The 23,679-nt window shown below is 41.0% G+C and overlaps 1 protein-coding gene across 4 annotated transcripts in view; it reads right to left on the bottom strand.

Moving 5' to 3' along the window:
* Window positions 1-5,324, bottom strand: part of igf2bp1 (insulin-like growth factor 2 mRNA binding protein 1) — a 136,030-nt gene extending 130,706 nt beyond the window's left edge. For all 4 annotated transcript variants that reach the window (XM_067969189.1, XM_067969191.1, XM_067969190.1 and 1 more), the window contains exons 1-2: window positions 5,150-5,324; window positions 3,916-3,976 (exon numbers count right to left, since the gene is read on the bottom strand). In XM_067969189.1, coding sequence (XP_067825290.1) covers window positions 3,916-3,976; window positions 5,150-5,324 — 236 coding nt within the window. The remainder of the gene's footprint in view (window positions 1-3,915; window positions 3,977-5,149) is intronic.
* Window positions 5,325-23,679: the final 18,355 nt, after the last annotated feature.

Here is a 23,679-nt window from a genome sequence, read left to right as displayed (position 1 = left end):
CCTGTTTTCACCCAATGTCCACACATTCAGCCTTCCGGCGGGAGTTACTGGTCAGCAATCAGGAGTGAGAATCCTAGTCAACTTTCCTCTCAGTAACCTAGGGATACCAAGGCCAAGTGTGCAGCCCCCTACCCCCAAACCCGCACCCACCCCCAAACCCCCACTCACCCACCCCCAACACTATCCCAGCTGAGATCAGCCAACTCAGCATAAATCAGGAATGGAATCCGAGACCTTCCTGATCTGTTTGTCTCAGCGACTCACTGGGTAAAACTGTGAAACCTTTATCAAACTAGCCCTTTTCTCAAATTACTTTTGAAAATCTAAGAAATAATTATTTTTGATTCTTTCCCACCTCTTGTTAATTGCAACATTGCAACTGTCTATACATCCTGGAATTTTAAAACAGATTTTTTAAAATCCATTTATTTTAATCATGGTGCCTTATCAAACAATTCAAAATTCTTAAGCTAAATGTAATCACAAATGAAGACATCAACCATCTCTATTGTAAAATGTACAGTCCAATTTCTTATATTTTATTTGAGCAAATCCATTGGTTCATTTAACATGTTTTCCTGGCACATGCCCCTCATTTATTTTTTCACCAAATTTCAAAACTAGAACAAAAATTCCTTCATAACAATTTGTTTTAAGCATTCCAGCCGTGACAAGCATTTCAGGATATGTGAACTATATCAACTATACATTACTTAATAAGATATTTCTGCCATCTCTACTTGTACATAATGTAAAACATCGGTGAACATTTTTTCCACTTCTGACATTAGAATAAATTGTGCTGGATTACTACAAGTTGTATTGTAACCATAAAAATATTTTTTGGATTTTGTGAAATATTTAAAATTTAACCTAACTCTTCCGAGAATTTATTTTAAACTTTACTAGCTTTTTTTCCTAGATCTCAATAGCTGATTCATTTATACAATGTTACTGATTTTGTAACATTATTTTCTTTTCATTTAAAGAAATAAAGGACTACCTTTATGTAAATAGGAAAATTAAGTTAAAGAGAGACACAGCCAGGACATCTATATCTGAAAGGGGGATAGACAGATTAATGTTTCAGACACCCTCAGCATTAACCTGTCTCTTCTCTTTTCAGATGCTGACAGAGCTCGTGTGTGTTTCTAGCATTTTCTGGGGTGGGGGGAGGGGAAATGGTTCTTTATCCAAAATGTTAACTGATCTTTTTCCTTTTTCGAAAGCCAATAGTTATTTCCACCATTTCAGTCTTTATTTCAAATTGCAGCATTTTAATCTTTACAATTTGAAGTTTCTTTTCACCAAGAGAAAACTGTCACTTGAGTTTTCCAATATTTATTTTGAATTAATAGTTAAATGAGGTTTTATTTGTTAATTTGATTATCAAAATGAAGCAGGGCACATGTATCTATGTGAGGGTGATGAACTATTTAACTTTTTATACCTGTTACCAGGAGTACATTTGCCTTAAGTTAAAAGGTTTTATCATTTAACTCAGTTTATTTACTGAACAAAATAGTTCTACATTCAACTCAACACAAATATCTTTTATAGTCAAATCCTGGACAAATAATTCACTCAGTACAAATAAAAAGATTCCCTCTTATCTCCAACCTAAAAAGTAATTGCTGAATTTTAGAAAATTATCATTTGTTTGATCAGTGTAAAAATATACTCTTGTATACATTATAAAACAATTTCAACTTTAATTTGGTTACACAAAAAACATTTTGAATGGGAAATAAACTTGAAGCAATAGGCAGTTCCTAGTTTTCTGTAAGAAATATTACCATTAAACACAAGAAGACATCAGTTTTTCTAATGACTGATTGACAGCAAACACTACAAAGGTAATTTTACTATATCTCTTACAAAATGACCTTTGTTCTGTGTTCAGGATTTAAGCAATTTCTCATTTCAGCAAACAAGATCATAGGACCAAACACTTATGCACAAATACCTCACTGAGTGATAACATAATTCTTGCTCTAACTTTAACTTGGATTATTAGATGGATCTACTTTATAGCCATTTTTCCAATTAAAACATGACTAAAACTCCAAATAAACATTACCACACAGACTGTATTTTGGAGCCTCGGGATTTCATGTAAAACTTCTACTGAAAGAATTCTAGTTCTGTGTCTTTTTAAAAAGAGTTACATGTATTTCAGGAAAACAGGATGTTAAGATTTCAAAGGCAAAATTTTTCCATTTTGTATCTTGAAAGACACTAGAATATTTTTGAAAAGCAGGGAGGAGGCTGGGTAGTTCACTACAAACAGAGAATTGGATTTTAAGAGTTGAGATTTTTGTTTTTGACTAAATTGGTCCAAAAAAAATGTGTTGGTAGTCTACACAGTTTACTTAGTGTTTGCTTATTATTTCTAATGAAACAGATTGACCAACAGAGAACAAAACAAAAACTTTCTTAATTAGATTTTTAAAGTCATGATCATAGGTCTTTATTAACCATTATATCTGAGGCAATTGATTTTCATTTTGTTTTGCTGAATTGTAAACTATTTTTCAAAACTTTCAAATTGGCAGATTCTAACTTCATCTTAACCCTTTTGAAAATAAAGACAACAGTTTGGTTTATATTTAACAATATTAATTAACATTGGTTACAAAGCACAAATCTACCTGATTAAAATACTAACATAAACATGGCGAACAATAGCTTCACCTTAACTGAACCAGTAATTTATTTTTCCCATTGTATCATTTTCAGTAGATAATCACATGAACTGATACAAAGTTATTGTTTTTAAACTAGTGCTTAACTTATTTTCTGGCTTTTTTTGAATCAGCATTTTTCGACATTTTACCACAGGCATCATCCAGTTTACTAGGTAACTGACCAAGTACCATTTTAATTTTAAAAAATAACACACACCAAATGGTTTAAAGCAGGAACAAGCAATCACTTTAACAGGTATATCAGCAACCCACCCAAGGCTCCAGACTGGCACACACATTAATAGCCATCACCTTAAGGTACTGGGTAAAGGTTTTACATTGTTTCTGAATGAGAACTAAATCAAACTTCGTTAATGGGAGACGAGATTGCGTTTTGAAAGGGCTGTGGAAGATATAATCAGACCGAGCAAAACTCGTTAAAGCATTGCACACAGAGAGCAAGGTAAGGGCATGAAATGCTAACGTTTTCGCACAGTACTGATGCAAAAAGGGATTCCTGCTCCAATACAGCGCGTCCCTTATCGATTTAAAGCGGCCACGGGGACGAAGGATTTGAAACTCGGAACGCTGGCTGCATTTTTGAGAGTTTCTCCAACTCCTGTCCGCAACCTTTCAACGGTCGAGCCGTTCCTGCAATCGGCTTTGAGTCAAATGGGGTTTGAACCCAAAGCAACGTTTCAATGGTTGAAACGTGATCTGTTTGAGCGGTTTAGACAAGAGAGAGAGAGAGAAAAATGGGGCATCACTAACCATCCGCCCTCTCCCCATTCTCAAAAAAAGCGAGCTTTAAAAGAACAGAGCAGGAAAACAAAGATTTTACACCTAAAAATCACTAAAACCCCGTTCCTTAAGACTGCTCCTATTTCCCACCCACTGCTTTAAACCTGCTCCACAACACATTGCAACTCCAGCCACAGATTACTTCCAAGTACTGCATTCTTTTATCTCAATTCAACATTGCAATAACGTCACACGTCGAGGAAACAATTCATTAAAAAATACGTAGATATCAATTTGCAGCAAAACATAACCCCACATTTTTAAAAATAACATCGCTGAGAGAGGCTGAACAACTTCGAAAGTTTTTTTTTAAAAAATCAAACACACTTCCAACCAAGAACCACAAACAAGTCACCGAATCATTTTACACAACTCTCCAGATAAAGGTAAATATTAAAAACAAAACAGGCATTGAAATGGATGCTACCTTTGCCTCTTCGGGACCGAGTGTTCCACTTCTATATGTTTCCCATGGAGCTCCACTTTACCTGTAAACAAATTGTTTATTTTATTATATTTAATTTAGTGACATTGTGATTCAGCCCCTTCAACTCTGCACTCACACACATAGCGGTTGAAATGAACCGCCTGTTATTAACAGGGTGGAGTGAGAGAGTCTATTTCTGTCCTTTTAAGTGTTTGTGTGGGGGGGGGGGTCGTGTTTTTTAAACCTCTCTGTGTTTTTAATAAACATATTGAGAAATAATTGTCTTGTTATTGAGCAACTTTATAGTAAAACTGGCTGCATTACACATCTTACACATATGTAAACAGATACATATATCATATATTAAAGTTATATATTCTTTTATGGTTAGAATGTTTCTTCTCGCTAGATATTTGCACGTTTTGTGTCCTGTAGTATTTTCACAATCAGCATGGCCGACCTCGGCACAGTTTGTGCCCTCATCATACGCTCAGTATTAAATTTAAAGAATCGTTCGGAGAGGTGGGGGGCGTCGGGCATTAAATTAGAGCAGCCTCGTGTTAGGGCAATCAGAGCAATGTAGTAATAGTTACCGGGGCTGCCGACTCTGGATGGGGTCAACAAACGAGATACAGGATTAAAACTGCAAACGTGGTATTATTACGGAGCTTGCAAATGACGGCCTACTATCAGCAAAGGGGAAGGACTTGCTTGCATCGAACCATTCTGTCCAAGAGACACCCAGATCCAAAGGCGTTGGAGCCACCGAGAGCCCTCAGTAGATCCAGAGATGTGATCTAAAGACCAACTGTATGTTTCTAAACCGCGATCTCTTATCTAAAGTGCGGAATGGAAAATTGATCCTGGGGTTTTTTTTTGGTCAAACGGCGCGTGTGTTGAGTGTAATTGACTAGGAAGGAGGAGAGAACCTGCTGATTCCCAGAAATATAAAACCCCCCCTCACACGTAAAGGAGGGATTGGCGCGTCTTTCCCCCCCTCCAATCTTTATATATATATATTTGAGATATATATATATATAATCATAATCCCACGCTTTATGGATCTCGCATCATTAATGTGTTGGTCAGAAATCAACAAGAACCCCATTCGCAGAGTGGAGTGGGAGTAGGCCATTTGTAGGACTGGTTAGGAACACAGAATATCGAGTGATCGGCATTCTCAAGTAGGGTTCAACTCTTCCTTCTATTTTCGATATTGGTTGAAATCGCTTACCGGATAAGGTATCGATGGCTTTCATTGCCCAGTTCTCATCTGGACAGTCTACAAAGGCATAACCAGTTTTTAGTAGAAATTGCCCAGTAAAAGGAATCTTCCAGTCGTTGAAGACAGTTTCTAACTCTGGCACGGTCACGCTTTCACTCAGGTTTCCGATGTAAAGCTTGTTCATTGTGATTTTTTTTTTGGAGGGGGTTTTCTTTTTTTTAAAGAAGGGTAGGGAGAGAAAATAAAAGCACAGCGCTCTAAAAATAATTATCTTTCCCCCCCCTCCAAAAAAAAACAAGAATAATAATAATAAAGATGGTAAGCGGATCTCGGGTTGTTGAAAAGAGATAGAAAAAAAAAACAAAAGGCCAAAAAAAAAGTGTTAGCCGGAAACAGGGAGTTATGAAACGGTATGGCGGGCTGTGAAAGTCTGTCTTCTACCCCCAAACCCCGTTGAGTCAGACTGTGAAAATGTCACAGGACGTTCGCGGTGGCACCGCCTCCAAATAAAATCGACCTTAAAAAATGACTGAAATATTTGCCTGGGAGAGGTCCACGTGGTTGCACAGGGCCAGCCCCTCACGTGTAAGATCGCGTCAGTTTCTGTCCCCCCCCTCCTCACTCACACTCACACACACACACACACACACAAATCCCCTTCAAAGCCTTTTGTTTACTACAAAAACGACACAGATCCTGCTCGATCCCCATCCTCTCCAGAGGCCCCTGCACCGGCTCAATAATATTATAGTGTTAATTAACAGCGCTGCAACAACGCAAGCTTTCGCCGGATACAGCAGGATGTTTACTCGGGAGGGCTCCTTTTTTTTTTGAATGAGAAGCTCCTGGGTGGTGACTCTTTTTTTTCTCAATGAGCTATGGCGATCTGGCGCCAAAGTTCTTTTGGAGCGGAATCCCAGCACTCAAGACAGCGGACGATGGGGTGGGGGGATTAGCGCGGTGGTCGTTTTTGTAAATTTTTGGTAACACTTTGTGAGCTTTGTAAGAAAAAGTCCCCAGACTTTTCACTGCACCGATTCGCACTGTTGAAGTCCAGTATAGTTTTCTCCCTCTAACACCCCCTTAACCCAGCAGTGGTCTTAACTTTGTCCCCAGCTCCTTCGCTAGTGGGACCATCAGTTAATAGGTTATAAAATTAAAGTGATGTGAGGAACAATATCGAATAGTTACCGATTGTTCGACAGAAAGTGTATTAAACGTTTCACAGAAACGTTCATTTTTAAAACGAATTGCTCGCTCTAACTAAGACCCTAATAGATGCCCAAGTATCTTAAACTATTTACTTCGAAGGGAACTATCTCGTTCAGGACAGGGCAGTAAATGAGTGTTACGGGACATCTCATAATCAATACACTCTCGCCACTCTGAGAAAGTAGTGTCAGGTCACTTTAAGATCATTCATTGGGAGCGACTGCTGATCGGAAATAAAGACCATTGGTTTTTCCACAGCTCTACAATCCCGTGAAATGAACGAGAGGTCGAGAATTCCAATCTCTCCACGGGACAAATTGGCTCTGAAACGGATCGTGATGTTCTCCGTTACTTTTTAAGTTTGTAACCGATTGTATAATATGCAGACATCTGGTCTGAATCTACGCCGTTATAATTAATTTACACCAGGTAAGGCTGACTGTTGATGTGTTTTATTTATGGACGGAGTTACAGTCTATGCAACATGTCCAATGGATCAAAAAAAAGTTACTGAGAGCTCAGGGTTCCGTGACTCCACCATATCTGACTTTCTACGAAGCAATCTGAGCAACTAGAAGGAATTTGCATCTCTGAAAATAGCGCCAATAATCGCTTATCCATCGTATAAAGAAATCTCTTTTTTGGTAAAAAAATTTTGATGACTCATATCGCGCTTCCAGGTATCAATAAACTTACAGGTTCCGCTGATGTGCTGATATATTTGGACCGACTTTGTGTTGAATGATCTTATTTACAGAGGATTAATTCCTTAAAATTAATGCAATATAACCCCTCCCCCTCCCCACGAACGTTGGGACGGGATAAATGCAGTAACATTCCGAACATTTAAACTTGCCCCGTGTTGATTGGCAGCTACGGGTGGATTTAAAAATCAAGTGTCACATGTAAAATTTAGGTAAATTCGTTTAAAGATAATTTAGAAACTTTCGTTTCTTTCTCAAACACGTTTCCAACAAATATGCCGAATGTTTCCTGGGCCGGATCCCAGAAGAGGGAGTTATGCAGGTACTGGGTGTTAATGCAATCGGAAACACTGTACTGTAGACATCGGATACTGGGACTTAGGCTGCTCCATTTAAAGGGTCAGGACCGGTTTACTGTTAGTTCTTCCTCAAAGTTGGTGTAAAGAGTTGTGCAAAACACCAAGGGATGATTTATATTTACACACACGTTGTATTTTGTAACATTTCCAGCTTTTCGTTTTAAACATTAGATGTCCAGCAATTCATTACCCAGACCATGTCATGAGAGGCGGGAAATTTAATCTTACGTTGAATGATCGATGTGTTAGCCTTTTGCTAGATTTTTGTTGGGTGGGGTATTGGAGCAAAGGCGGGTGAATGGAGTTGTGGTGCAGATCAACCATGATCCAATTGAACGGCAGAACAGGCTTGAGGGGCTGAATGGCCTCCTCCTGTCTCTATGTTGCCGCCTCCAGCGCCAGGACCCCACCAGCACCATTTCAGATGATGTTTTATAATCGAATCAACCGGTCATTTTCAGCCCCATCCCAGTGGATTAGAGCGGGAGAGCACTCAATATATATCGACACTCAGTGCAATCGCCCTCACAACTCTGTACAGGTATTGCACTTGTTATCTATCCAAACACTCCAATGAGGCCAGGACAGATCTCACTGCTAAGTCCTTTCCATGTGCTCCAACTCAGCCTCATTCACAGAGCAACGCCTCATTTCTAAACTGTTTACACACTTACCCCATGACTCATGTTACATCTTGTTTCAAAGTAAAGGAAGGGTCGGTAATAACCTGCCAGCCGCTCAATCGGCAGATATTGCTTGCTCTTCGTGCCTTTGGCCCTTAGGCTGAGCCTTCTCGTAAAATGACCCCCAGGTTGTGCATTGAGTCAGGTCTACTCTTAGCTGGATTCCCCGGCTCCTCAACCTAATAGAAAGACGCTGGCCTCGGGCTGTAATATGAGTGCAACCGCGCCAACTCCCAATGTGCTCTGCTTAGACTTTTAATGGTCAGAATAAATCCTATTTCCATATCGACTAGTGTCTTATTTTCTGTTCTGATGTAAGGTCATCGACCGAAACGTTAACTCAGTTTCTCTCTCCACAGATGCTGCCTGACCCGCTGAGTGTTTCCCTGCATTTTCTGCTTTTATTTTAGCGTCATATTATTTTTTCAGATACATTATTCAGGGATGAGAACAAGAATATAGATAAACAGGGAGTTTCAGGAGGATTTGGGGCTAAATGTCTTATATATTAACGTAATCGTCACAAAATCGACCAAACATCACGAGAACAGATTATCTGGTCATCATCACATTACTGTTTGTGGGACCTGCGGTGCACAAATTGGCTGCCGCGTGTCCTACATTACAACAGTGACCACAGTGACCACACATCAAAAGTAGTTAATTGGTTGTAAAGCGCTTTGGGATGCCCTGGGGTGGTGAAAGGCGCTATATAAATGCAAGTCTTTCTTTCCTAATATCTGGGATCCGGAGAGGAAAATATGCGTCTTGCGAGAGAACATCCTCCTACCTCTCTCCAGTTATAATTCGGTATTCAGGCCAGTGGGTAGCTGTTAGCGAGTCTGTAGGGAACAAAGTGCCTTGGGTTCTGGCGCCGGACACTTTTCGTTGGGTCAGTGGGATGCAACAATACCTTCTGACGGTTCTGAACTCATATCACGGGACCTCCCTGACCTTCACCCCCTGTGTATAGTTACATATTTGCATATTGTACTTAAATCAACAACTGATCTGCTTCAAATGGAATAATTGTATGCTGGTTGTTTGGTCCACAACGGAACACACTGACTACTCTTATTATAGGGGATCTGTACTCAGAGTGCACGCCATATGCTGTAGTGAAAGCAATAATTTGGGTTAAAAACCTGTCGTTTCATGGTTGCAACGGGAGAGGGGAATTGGGATTTACGTGGGAGGGGAGAAGGGTTAGAAAGGATGAGAATCTACATCCTCACTCTCTCTCTCTCTGCTGTTCAAGGTCTTAAGTGAAATGGATTTGGGAAAGTGACTCAATGGAAGCGACTTGACATCACATCCCCTGTAACTGAAGGACCAGTTGATGTGGGAAGTGTAAAAATCAGACCGAATGTTGGGATTGGAGAGCACTGCTGGGGGGGCTCGAAAGGCATCAAACAGTTTCTGCTTCAAACCTTGACGAGTTTAACCAAAGACTGCTTAAAATATTTACATGAACGGGACTTCGAAGGCTGAGGAATGAATACTGGCTGATGTATGTGGATTAGTATCTGCAAAAGTCACATCCAGATAATTAGATTACTACTCGAAGGCACAATGTGACTTGTAAAAACGTACAATTAAACTGACCGTTATTAACACAACGGACTTCAAATAAATTACTGTTACTGCATTGTTGGGAGAAAGGTATACTGGCTTTTAACAACTTTACATATAAAATATATAAATCTTCAAACAGTGTAATCTCACTGGAACAGACTCAATTACTGAAGGGGGCAAGGAACAGATCGGGAGGCTGTTTAGAAGAGGAATTCTAAACCGTTTCATTATGATAGATCGATGTCTGAGGAATATTGTGCGTAGGTAGAGTTACTAGTAAGAAGGATTTGCTCAGGTCACTCGGTTTCTGATCACCTCATATACCCGCCTGAGCAATTCTTCCCCCCTCCGCCAGATTTTTTTTGTATTAAAGATCTCATCCGGACCCCTTGAGCGTGAATTTTCGAGGGGTCTTTATGTTTTCTAGATAAATAATCGGGGATATTTTAACTCATTGAACCTTAGAACAGACAAACTAGGGCAAGAATTCTGAACACTGGAAAAACATTTAAGGATTGGGGAGATTCACGGTTTCATTGGGTTGGGAAACTAAAGTTTAAGGTGCAACAGCTCTCTGGTTGAGATTGTTTTAAATTCAAAATTAAAATAAAATCATAAAAGTAACAAACAAAAAAAATTGCCAAAATACCTCAACAACTAAAGGGACATTCCATGTTCATTTTAAAGGCGAGAGCTATGGCTATTTAAATGCCAGTGAGGTTCTGATCCCTAAACAGATTATCTGGTTATTATCATATTGCTGTTTGTAGGACCTTGCTGTGCGCAAATTGGCTGTCGAGTTCCCTACATTATAACAATGACTACACTTCAAAAAGCACTTAATTGGCTGTAAAGCGCTTTGGGGTGTCCTGAGGTCTTGAAAAGCGCTATATAAATGCAAGCCCTTCTTTCTTTTACTATCCCTCAAAGTCAGAGTGAAGGCTTTCATTCCCCCAACTCACAGACACACGGTTCTGCCACAAATCCCATGTGTTCAGTTAGACCCAACTCCGAGGCAATGCTGTGGTTTGCATTGACCCCAACTCCCAACCCACCGCCCCTTTCAAACCAAAACTCGAAAGTCAGACTACACATTTTTAGCGGATCAGCCAGTGCTCTCGACACTCGGGAAATGTTAGGTGTAAGATTTATGATTTTTTAAAGAAAATTTCGCGAGAAGAGAAACCCAGCCAAACACGTGGAGCTGTATTTATTTTTTAATACATCAAAACAGGTCACATTTTAAACAAAAAAGGTTGAGACTTGACAAGTTAACTTCGTTTTAAAAATACTAACTTTTAAACAAAATTAAATTGTTGGGTATTACAAAGTGTAAATGAAGATAGAAATCGCACAAAACAGATGTGCTAATGACTCTTGCTGTACTGCTACTTCAGTAATACACAACTCTCTTTTTGCTGACCTCAACTCCTGAAGGTGTTGACTCCCTCCTCGGATACCAATCCACAGGTGTCAGGAATCATCTGCTCTTGTCCAGGAGGTTTTTTTTAATTTACCTGTGAACACTGATAGTGAGGGTCAGATTATTTTATCTTGGAGCTAAATGCGGTCTTGTCCTCACTGGATAGCCATGAGGGACAAGAACCCCGGCCAGCTTTCTAATCCCCTAATCCAGGAATGCTACAGCCAATTGTGGCTCTCCTAACCGAGATCAGGGGATCTTCCTGGTTAGTGGGCTCATTTACCCACTGGATAAACTAGCTGATACTGAGCCATGGGATGGGATGAAAGGGTTGTCCAATGAGGAGAGGTTGAGTAGAATGGGCCTATATTCCCCGGTGTTCAGAAGAATGAGAGGTGATCTCATTGAAACACATAAGATTCTGAGGGGGCTTGACAGGATAGATGCTGAGAGGTTGTTCCCCCTGGCTGGAGAGTCTAGAACTAGGGGGCATATTCGCTGTGTAAGGGGTTGGCCATTTAAGACGAGATGAGGAAAAATGTCTTCACTCAGAGGGTTGTGAATCTTTGGAATTCTCTACCCCAGAGGGCTGCGGATGCTGATTCGTTGAGTATATTCAAGGCTGAGAAAGATAGATTTTTGGGCTCTAAGGGAATCAAGAGATAAGGGAATCGGGTGTGAAAGTGGAGTTGAGGTCGAAGATCAGCCATGACCTGATTGAATGGTGGAACAGGCTCGAGGGGCCAAATGGCCTACTCCTACTCCTATTTCTTATGTTCTTATGGGGGGGGGGGGGGGGTAATAGAGGTCTCTGTAGACCAATTCCCGAGTTGGTATTGAGCTCTCTACAATATATATCAGGTATCCTATGTTCCTATGAGTAAATGGGGTTGAGATACAGATCAGCCATGACCTAATTGAATGGTGGAACAGACAAGAGGGGCTGACTGGCCACCTCCTCTTCCTATATTTTGCATTGTATATGAAAGCGTTTAATTCTCACATCCACACAAACTATTGAACTTTTAACCGATGCTCCATTTCGCTTCTGCTTATCATGGCCAGAGCCCTTTGCTGGTCTTGGCGAATTGAGTATTGTCCCATCGCCGGTTCCCGTTGTCAGCACCATCGAGCTCTCCTTTCACATCTCCCACTCCCCAACAAGGGGCTGCCCTGGACCCCTAGCCTGCGCCACACTCGTGGGTCGCAAAGCTTGAGGTAAACAGAAATTACAACACCGGTAACAAAATGCTGATATTTCGGGAATAATTTATTAAGCAGAACCTCTTCTAATTTCATAGATGCATTTGAGGGAAAGTTAGATAAGTACATGAGGGAGAAAGGAATAGAAGGATATGTTGATAGGGTGACATCGAGAGACCTGGGACCAGCCTGTGCTGTAAATTCTATGCAATTCTTTTCATTGCACTCTTGAAAACTGCACACTTTGTGCGGACGGTCAGGTCTGCTCGGAGGGACAAGTGAAAAAACTCCTTTCAAATTAAATTATTTGAAATGATGAATGTGTTTGTGAGTCCCCTGTCCACAACACTAATCGTTTTACAAATGCACTTTATTGACTGGGTTTTACGTTTTTAAATAAAATGGTGCGGTGTTATAAAATTAAGTCCTTATGTTATGTTAAAGCACCGATCGTATTGCCTTTTCCTGGGGTTGGGCACCGCTTGTTATCTGATCCCAGGCAACGCCGGCAGAAGTCCCTCTCCGCGGACTCCACGCTCACACAAATTGCTCACCGTTTCTCCAAAACGCTCGATGGAGGACACGTTATGTGAAAACAAAAACTAAAAAAACTTGAGGAAGTTATCAGGAAATGCCCCACAAGTATAGTAAAGGTTGTTCAGCCGTGAAATACGACAGATAAAGAAACGGATCAGATGGAATAGATAATCCTTCAAACTGCAGTAAGGAGCCATGTTTGCATGATCGAGTAGAGCGGGAATGGGGGAAAAGGCATATTTATGGAGACCTTCAAGTCGTCCAAATGTCTCAAAATGCTTCACACAATGAAACACCTTTTCAAGAGCAATGACGGCCATGTAGGCAAAGGCTGTAGCCATTAGCAGCAGCAACGTTACACCAACTTCACTGAGACACGGCCAGTTAATCCGTTTTTGGTGGTATTGAGAGATGAATGTTCACAGGACGCTCGGGGAACTATCAGCTCTTCAAATAGATCCTTAAGGCTTACCTGAATCATCAGAATAGACATAGCCTCGGTTTAACAGCTCGCCCGAAAGGCCAAGTGCAGATTTACAAATGTATACATAGGAGTGTAAAACACTGACTTTAATATAACACATTAACATGTACAAAGCAGATCTGTTTACACTAGTTCAGAGCTATCAACTCAGTAGCGAAATAATTCACTTCATTACATGACTCACAACTAGAATTACATATAATCTACTGCAAAGAGATTGGCCATTCAGCCCAACTAATCCATACCGGTGTTTATGTTCCACATGAGCCTCTTCCCACCCCTTTTCATTTAATCTTTCTCAGCCGCTTCCTTCTGGTCCAGCCGTGGGGTATCACCGGGGCCACGCCCTAGCTGGGTTCCACGACACAACTTTCTAATTGGCTACAGTTAAAGTGATTAGATTTATACATGATCTACTAAATATAAATGAACATTCCACTATATTTAAGATACTGGAGTTCAAACCTTTGGCTAACCGATTAGGACATGGTCTATTCACTTCTCAGGGCTAGGATCAAGACCGATGGGATGATGGTCGCCTCTAATGTAGGTAGGGTTCTTATGTGAACATTTCAACACACACCTTGTCTTAATCCACTGCTCATATTTTGGCACTAAAGAGAAAGGAGATGGCAGATGGAGAAAATAGAGGATGGGTATCAGGGATCTGTTGAGTAAATACTGCATCCAATGAACTATGGTGGGTGCTGTTTTATAACACTTTGAAAGAAACAAGATTTAAATTGCCCAATCATTTGAAGACTTTTTCCTTCAGGTCTCAATTCCAACCAACAGCTGCCACATCTGAACCGGATAACATTTCCATCATTGCGAAAACTACCTCCAAAAAGCTTGTCTTTCTCTTTTCCTCCCAAAAGTCGTGAGTCTTTATAAACCCTAAGTCGGCCCAGAATTTGAATGCTGCTCCCATAATTGGGGAGGCTAATCCCATGATCACAATCCTCGATGAACAAAAGCTTGTTGCTCAATAGGTGATCTTTCTCTCATTCTAATCCCTTTTTATGTTGCAACCTTTCTTAAATCACTACCACCAATTTTCTTCCCTCTCCTGAAGATACTGATTCCTTGGTGGGCTACAGATTCATGGGCAGCCGGTGTCCCTTAATACCTCATAAGTCCCCATATTCAGGTGGAGTCTACATAGGAACAGGGGTGGGCCATTCAGCCCCTCGTGCCTGCTCCGCCATTTGAGAAGATCATGGCTGATCTGTGATCTAACTCCATATACCTGCCTTTGGCCCATATCCCTTAATACCCTTGGTTGCTAAAAAGCTATCTATCTCAGATTTAAATTGAACAATTGAGCTAGTATCAATTGCCATTTACGGAAGAGAGTTCCAAACTTCTACCACCCTTTGTGTGTAGAAATGTTTTCTAATCTCACTCCTGAAAGGTCTGGCTCTAATTTTTAGACTGTGTCCCCTACTCCTAGAATCCCCAACCAGCGGAAATAGTTTCTCTCTATCCACCCTATCTGTTCTCCTTAATATCTTATAAACTTCGATCAGATCACCCCTTAACCTTCTAAACTCTAGAGGATACAACCCCAATTTATGTAATCTCTCCTTGTAACTTAACCCTTGAAATCTGGGTATTCTAGTAAACCTACGCTGCACTCCCTCCAAGGCCAATATGTCCTTCCGAAGGTGCGGTGCCCAGAACTGCTCACAGCACTCCAGGTGCAGTCTAACCAGGGTTTTGTATAGCTGCAGCATAACTTCTGCCTCCTTGTACTCTAGTCCTCCAGCATTCCAATAGCCTTATTGATTATTTTCTGCACCTGTTCATGACACTTCAATGATCTATGTACCTGAACCCCTAAGTCCCTTTGGACATCCACTGTTTTTAACTTTTTACCATTTAGAAAGTACCCTGTTCTATCCTTTTTTGATCCAAAGTGGATGACCTCACATTTGTCTACATTGAATTCCATTTGCCATAGTTTTGCCCATTCACCTAATCTATCAATATCGCTTTGTAATTTTATGTTTTCATCTACACTACTTACAATGCCACCAATCTTTGTGTCATTGGCAAACTTAGATATGAGACTTTCTATGCCTTCGTCTAAGTCGTTAATAAATAGTGAATAATTGAAGCCCCAAAACAGATCCCTGCTGGACTCCACTAGTCACATTCTGCCAATGTGAGTACCTACCCATTATCCCTACACTCTGTCGCCTTTTGCTCAGCCAACTTCCTAACCAAGTCCGTACTTTTCCCTCGATTCCATGGGCTTCTATCTTAGCTATCAGTCTCTTATGTGGGACTTTATCAAATGCCTTCTGGAAGTCCATATAAATAACATCCATTGACATTCTCCATCATTGGCTTGGTTGATAAACGCAGTATGTGTCGCTGCTCCGTATGGATCAGGAAGTTCCAGGTTGAATTATTGGTCTTTGCTGCAAGCCGATCAGCAGTTGTGCTGTAAAAATTGGTTGTGGGAAAGGGAATCAGTCATGGCTCCCGCTAGAAAGTGTGTAGACACATCAGTGAGGACAGTAGCAGTGGACTGTATACCTACACACTTATTTACTATTGGTTGTAAATTGCAATTTTTTCCAGAGCATAAATAGATTTCCAAGTCTATTCTCCCCCACCCCCCCCCCCCCGCATCCCATCCTTTCTCACCTCCTCTTCAAATACTGACTTATACAAGGAAATGCTCCACTTGTTCACCAACTGACCATTTTTCACATGAGTCTAGACGGTGAATCCATAGAACCATATAAGTGTACAGAAGCAGCCAGCCATTTGGCCCATTATACATGGACCTGCTTTTTGCGAAAGCAACCCAAATATAATCCAACTGCCCCCCTCTCTCTCTTCCCATTGTCCTGTATCTTCCTCTGCTTCAAATGTTTATCCAAATGATCTTCGCCTCAACCTCTCCCCGTGGCAAAGCAGTACAAGCTCCAACTGAGTAAAGAAATTACTGCTAGCTTCTCTCCTCACTGTTTATTTGATCCTGGAAGGCATCACAGCTGAACTTGATCCAGTTCTCACTGGACATCCAGTTTCTAGCTAAGATCCTTTGGTTTGTGATCATGAATGAGAATGATCCAAGAGTTACTGGATTGCAATCAACAGCAGGAAGCCTGACTAATTTCCTCCCACCCTCATTCAGGGGTACTGAGGTCATGTATAGGATCCCAATTGTTGCCCTGACAGATCAACAAATTCAGCACAGACCAAGCAGGAGTCAAACTTGGGACTTTCTGGTCCATATGCCTTAGTGCTACACCAGTGCTTTACTCACTCGGCCACCAAGGGAGCTAAATATTAAGAATTTGGTGATTTTGCAATCCATGCCTAATGGATATCATATGCTTATAAACTTTCCAGCTCATTATTCAGTGACCTTAGTTATTAAGTTGTACATTATGCTGAAAAAACAATCTTTCTGACTGATTTAAAGGTTCCATTGATCTGCAAATGAAGTTGGCCACACAATGCATAAATGGTAAAACAATTTTATTGCACAAGACAACTTGTATTTATATAGTGCCTTTGACAGCCTTGGCTCAGTGGTAGCACTCTTGCCTCAGAGTTAGGTCATGGGTTCAAGTCCCACTCCAGAGACCTCAACACATCATTTAAGCCAACAGTGCGGTACTTAGGGAGCGCTGCACTGTCAGGGGTGCTCTCTTTTGGATGAGACTGTAAACTGATGCTGTCGGCCCTCTTAAGTGGGCGTAAAAGGTTCTAAGAACATAAGAAATAGGAGCAGGAGTAGGCCAATCGGCCCCTCGAGCCTGCTCCGCCATTTAATAAGATCATGGCTGATCTGATCCTAACCTCAAATCTAAATTCATGTCCAATTTCCTGCCCGCTCCCCGTAACCCCTAATTCCCTTTACTTCTAGGAAACTGTCTTTTTCTGCTTTGAATTTATTCAATGATGTAGCTTCCACAGCTTCCTGGGGCAGCAAATTCCACAGACCTACCACCCTCTGAGTGAAAAAGTTTCCCCTCATCTCAGTTTTGAAGGAGCAGCCCCTTATTCTAAGATTATGCCCCCTAGTTCTAGTTTCACCCATCCTTGGGAACATCCTTACCGCATCCACCCGATCAAGCCCCTTCACAATCTTATATGTTTCAATAAGATCGCCTCTCATTCTTCTGAACTCCAATGAGTAGAGTCCCAATCTACTCAACCTCTCCTCATATGTCCGCCCCCTCATCCCCGGGATTAACCGAGTGAACCTTCTTTGTACTGCCTCGAGAGCAAGTATGTCTTTTCTTAAGTATGGAGACCAAAACTGTATGCAGTATTCCAGGTGTGATCTCACCAATACCTTATATAACTGCAGCAATACCTCCCTGTTTTTATATTCTATCCCCCTAGCAATAAACGCCAACATTCCGTTGGCCTTCTTGATCACCCGCTGCACCTGCACTAACTTTTTGATTTTCTTGCACTAGGACCCCCCAGATCCCTTTGTACTGCAGTACTTTCCAGTCTCTTGCCATCAAGATAATAACTTGCTCTCTGGTTTTTCCTGCCAAAGTGCATAACCTCACATTTTCCAATATTGTATTGCATCTGCCAAATCTCCGCCCACTCACCCAGCCTGTCTATATCCCCCTGCATGTTTTTTATGTCCTCCTCACTCTCTACTTTCCCTCCCAACGTTGTATCATCTGCAAACTTTGATATGTTACACTCGGTCCCCTCCTCCAAATCGTTAATATAGATTGTAAAGAGTTAGGGACCCAGCACCGACCCCTGCGGAACACCACTGGCTACAGGTTGCCCGTCCGAGAATGAACCATTTATCCCAACTCTCTGCTTCCTGTTAGATAACCAATCCTCCACCCATGCCAGAATATTACCCCCAATCCAGTGATTCTTTATCTTGAGCAATAATCTTTTATGTGGCACCTTGTCGAATGCCTTCTGGAAGTCTAAATACACTACGTCCACTGGTTCCCCTTTATCCACCCTGTATGTTATGTCCTCAAAGAACTCAAGCAAATTTGTCAGACATGACTTCCCCTTCGTAAAGCCATGCTGACTTTGTCCTATTAAATTATGTTTATCCAAATGTTCTGCTACTGTCTCCTTAATAATAGACTCCAAAATTTTACCCACCACAGATGTTAGGCTAACTGGTCTATAATTTCCAGCCTTCTGCCTACTACCCCTGTGGCACTATTCAGAGACTGGGGCATTCTCCCAGTGTCCTGGCTAATATTTATATCTCAATCAACATCACAAACAGATTATCTGGTCATTTCTCTCATTGCTGTTTGTGGGACCTTGTGTGCAAATTGGCCACTGTGTCTCTATATTACTAGTTACTACACTTCAAAAGTACTTCATTGGCTGCAAAGTGCTTTGGGACATCCTGAGATCATGAAAGGTGCTACGTAAATGGAAGTTGTTTCTTTCTTAATATTGTAAGCTTCTCAAAAAGAAACAGAAATGGCTCAAACATGTAAAGTCATAGGTGACTCAAAGGGTCTCCTTACAAATGGATTAAAATTGGTTTGTATACTGTTATAGTGGAGATGAAAAATTGACAGCCTTTTAAATGTATTAAAAATTAGTTGGAGTATATTGAGATGACAGTAGGTCAAACTGCTTAAAAAAAAGTAGATTGCTCAGCTGGTTATTTTCCAATCCAAAATGTTTTCACTTGAGAATTTTAAAACGTGAAGCACAGAGGTTAAAAATAACTGCATTACGTGGGAAACCATCTAATATGACTTTCACTGCATAATTTATGGAATCTCACAATGTAAAACTTTAAAAGAGGCATTAACCCCAGTCATTTCCTCATTACAACGATCACTCCCTCTCCATTTCATGACTCAGTGATTTCTTATTCATCCGATTACAGTACTCTGGACATTTATTTAGGCCTCCTGGGTAGCTAGTGCTGGATTCCCCCTCCCCACACAGCCTATATTTATTTTTGTCCATCTCTTCAAATTTCCCCCTGCTCGGTGGTAGAATGAGAAAAACTAATGCTGCAGCTTTATCCCATCCTATAGAATCATAGAATGGTCACCGCACAGGAGGCCATTCAGCCCAAGCTGGCCTCTTTATAAGAGCAATCCAGTTAGCCCTATTCCCCAGCTCTTTCCCCATAGACCTGCAATTTTTTTCCCTTCAAATATTTATCCAATTACTTTTTGAAAGCCACAATTGAATCTGCTTCTACTATAGCCTATCTATAATTATCCTTCAATTGAGAGTCATAAATTTTAAGCATATGAATGCTGTATAAGCTGTACTCAACGAGTTATTAAAAGCTAACTTTATGAAGGATCAGAGCCCTTTATCAAGTTATTTCCCCTATATAGTTCTTCATGGTCACCCTCAATGGCCCAGGATCTAGGTAAATGAACACAGTTTAAAATTGAATTAAGGAAATTCACAGTAATTACATGGAAAGAGTAAGAAATAACTTCATCACTTGGGTCCAGTTCCTTTTAAGCCACTTCTATAAGGTACAATTCTTCACACCATTACGAATAAGGCACCACAGTATGCTGGAGAAAGGACATCACATTACAATGATGGTAACTTTTCTGGAGTTTGATCTCTGTCCAAATGAAAAGGACCCATAATCATCACCCAGGAGGCATCAATTTGTGCTGGTCAAGATTCCACAGGCACCAGTAGCCCTCCTGCACCTCAGCCAAGTGGCCATCATTGACATGAACCTAAAACCGAATGCAGGCAGACTATTCTACCGCAATGGGGTCGAGCCCAATCATGTCCTCGCCTAATCTCCAAGCATGGTAAGCCATTCATGAGCTCTATTCCCCTGTATATTGTTAAATATAGATTGTTCTGTGTAATGCAAAGCACTGGTGCCCCAACACACTACTGCACACCATTAGGACGTGGATTCACACTTGCACAACCCACACAACAATTTACAATCTCAGCCTTGGTTTCACAAAGCATTAGAGACTTGGATACTTCCCCACAGGGAGGGTGGAAAAAATGGAAGGGAACCAGGCAGAGAACATCTGCACACAGCACAGAAAAAAAAGTGCTTTAAAAAGTGAAAAACGTGTTAGTCATGAATCTGCACTGCATTAATTCATGAACAAATCATGCATTCCACATGTTCTAAGTTGCAGTCCCTCCCACCCTCCCACATCCCTCTTATTTACCAGCCTGCAGACTTGGTTGTAAGCCATACTTTACTGTACTGTGGAGCAAAACATGGAGGCTTTTAAATTCATCTCATCTCAGATGATTTATAGAGCATCAGTATGATACCACAGGAAACAAACACTATGACTATTTGTTTTTTTTGAGGGGGGGAGGGGGAGAGACACTAACTAGTCTCCACTTATAATAGTCGGATTACAAAATGTAACAGTGTGTTGGAGACTGATACCTTTAACATTGTGAAATGAAGTTGAGTTCAGTTTCCCAAACAGTGACTTGGATGGTCAGATGATCTATCACACATGATAAATATCACACTTTGAGATGCCAAACTCAAGTACCCAATGCAAATTCCTAGGCATTGCATCTACATATGTTAGTGGCAAATTAGAAATATTTTCAAACAAGCCACGTTACAGCCCGATTTAGCCTCAAATCTTGGGGAGAAAAGGAAGAAAAACAAGGCATCCACCTAATCATTTGCTTAAAAAATTGTTTGCTACATTTAAAATTACAAGTAAAGATTGAGCGATTTATTTTCTGTATGGGACTTCTTTTCGCACACTGCCATGGAAGCACTTAATTATTCAATCCCTTTATTTCCCTACTGAAAACTTTTCCCCCTCTCCTCCCCTCCCCCACTGAGGCCTTACTGGGATAAGATTCCATAGGCACTGGTCGCCCTCCAGGGCTTGCCCGAGGTTGTCATTATTCACGTGTAGGCTTTGACAAAGAGCGCCAGTCGGGTATTTAACTCCAATCACTAGCATGCCTGATCTTTCCCTACCCAACTCCACAGATGCATACTTTCAGCAGGGACAGCAAGGGGGAGGAAAAACCTGGCCAATTTAGCCCCCCCTCTCCTTAACCCATTGATTGAGGTATGCCCCAACTGCCACTCAGGCTGAGATCAGCTAACTTGGTACCTAAGAACATAAGAAATAGGAGCAGGAATAGCCCATATGGCTCCTCAAGCCTGCTCCAACATTCAATAAGATCATGGCAGATCTTCGACCGTAACTCCACTTTCCAGCTTGATCCCCATATCCCTCGATTCCCCTAGAGTCCAAAAACCCAAATCTCGGCCTTGAATATACTCAACGACTCAGCATCCACAGCCCTATGGGGTAGAGAATTCCAAAGATTCACAACCTTCAGTGAAGAAATTCCTCCTCTCAGCCTTAAATGACCGACCTCTTATCCTGAGACTATGCCCCCTAGTTCTAGACTCTCTAGCCAGGGGAAACAACCTATCATCTATCCTGTCAAGCCCCCTCAGAATCTTATATGTTTCAATGAGATCACCCCTTGTTCTTCTAAACTCCAGAGAGTATAAGCCCATTCTACCAAATCTCTCCTCATAGGACAACACTCTCATCCCAGGAATCAATCTAGTGAACCTTCACTGCACCGCCTCCAAGGCAAGTATATCCTTCCTTAGATAGGAGACCAAAACTGTACAAGGTACTCTAGTTGAGGTCCCACCAAAGCCCTGTACAATTGTAGTAAGACTTCTTTACTCTCGTATTCCAACCCCCTTGCAATGAAGGCCAACATTCCATTTGTCTTCGTAACTGCTTGCTGTACCTGCATGCTAACTTTGTGTTTCTTGTATGAGGACATCCAAATCTCTCTGAATACCAACATTTAAAAAATATTCTGTTTTTCTATTCTACCTCACATTTCCCTTTTATACTCCATCTGCCATCATCTTGCCCACTCACTTAACCTGTCTATATCCCATTGCAGACTCTGACCTCCTTACAGCTTACTTTCCCACTAGCTTTGTCCCCTCAGCAAACTTGGATACATTACACTCAGTCCCTTCATCCAAGTCATTAATATCGATTGTAAGTAGCTGAGGCCCAAGCACCAATCCTTGCGGCACCCCACTAGTTACAGCCTGCCAACCTGAAAATGAACCGTTTATCCCTACTCTGTTTTCTGTCTGTTAACCAATCCTCAATCCATGCTAATATATTACCTCCAACCCCATGAGCCCTTATCTTGCGTAACCACCTTTTAGGTGGCACCTTATCAAATACCTTTTGAAAATCCAAATATGCTATATTCACTGGTTCCCCTTTGCCTACCCTGCTAATTACATCAAAAAACTAATAAATTTGTCAAAAACGATTTCCCTTTCATTAACCACGTTGACGCTGCCTAAGCATATTATGATTTTCTAAGTGCCCTGTTACCACTTCCTTCATAATGGATTCCAGCATTTTCCCGATGACTGATGTCAGGCTATCTGGCCTGTAGCTCCGTTTTTTCTTTTCCTATTCACTGGGACCGTTCTAGAATCTAAGGAATTTTGGAAGATCACAACCAATGCATCCACTATCTCTGCAGTCATCTCTTTTAGAACCGTAGGACGTAGGCCATCAGATCCAAAGGATTTATCAGCTTTTAGTCCCATTAGTTTCTCCAGTACTTTTTCTCTACTGATATTAATTACTTTAAGTTCCTCACTCATTAGTCCCTTGGTTCCCCACTATTTCTGGTGTGCTTTTTGTGTCTTCTACTGTGAAGACTGATACAAAATATTTGTGTAACATCTCTGCCATCTCCTTATTCGCCATTATAATTTCTCCTGTCTCAGTCTCGAAGGGACCAACATTTACTTTTCTCTTCCTTTTTACACACTTGTAGAAGCTCTTACAATCCGTTTTTATATTTCTTACTAGTTTACTTTCATATTCTATTTTCTCCCTTTTAATCAATTTTTTGGTCATCCTTTGCTGGTTTCTAAACTCTCCCAATCCTCAGGCTTACTACTCGTGGCAACATTATAGGCCTCTTCTTTTAATCTAATACTATCCTTAACTTCTTTAGTTAGCCACGGATGGATCACTTTTCCCGTGGAGTTTTTATTTCTCAATGGAATGTACATTTGTTGAGAATGTTGAAATATTTCTTTAAATGTTTACCATGCTTATAACCTTTAATCTAATTTCCCAATCAACCACTGCCAACAGTACAAACAAGGAAATTGAATCTGGGACTTTCCTGGCCTGTGGAGCTCAGCTATTCGATCCACAGTGAGGGGACAGGGGGAGGAGCCTGGATTATCCTCTTGAAATTTGAACAAAATATTTTAGCGCCATAAATAGGACCCCTCCTCCCCCCTCCCCATTCCGTACATTTCTTATGAAATGGAACACCGAATGGTACAATGTATAAAGATCACAAGATAAC

Source organism: Heptranchias perlo, chromosome 30 (assembly GCF_035084215.1).
Source record: "Heptranchias perlo isolate sHepPer1 chromosome 30, sHepPer1.hap1, whole genome shotgun sequence".
NCBI classification, from domain to species: Eukaryota; Metazoa; Chordata; class Chondrichthyes; order Hexanchiformes; family Hexanchidae; genus Heptranchias; species Heptranchias perlo.
Note: the sequence above shows the minus strand (reverse complement) of the source record. Positions and strands in the feature narration are given on the sequence as shown.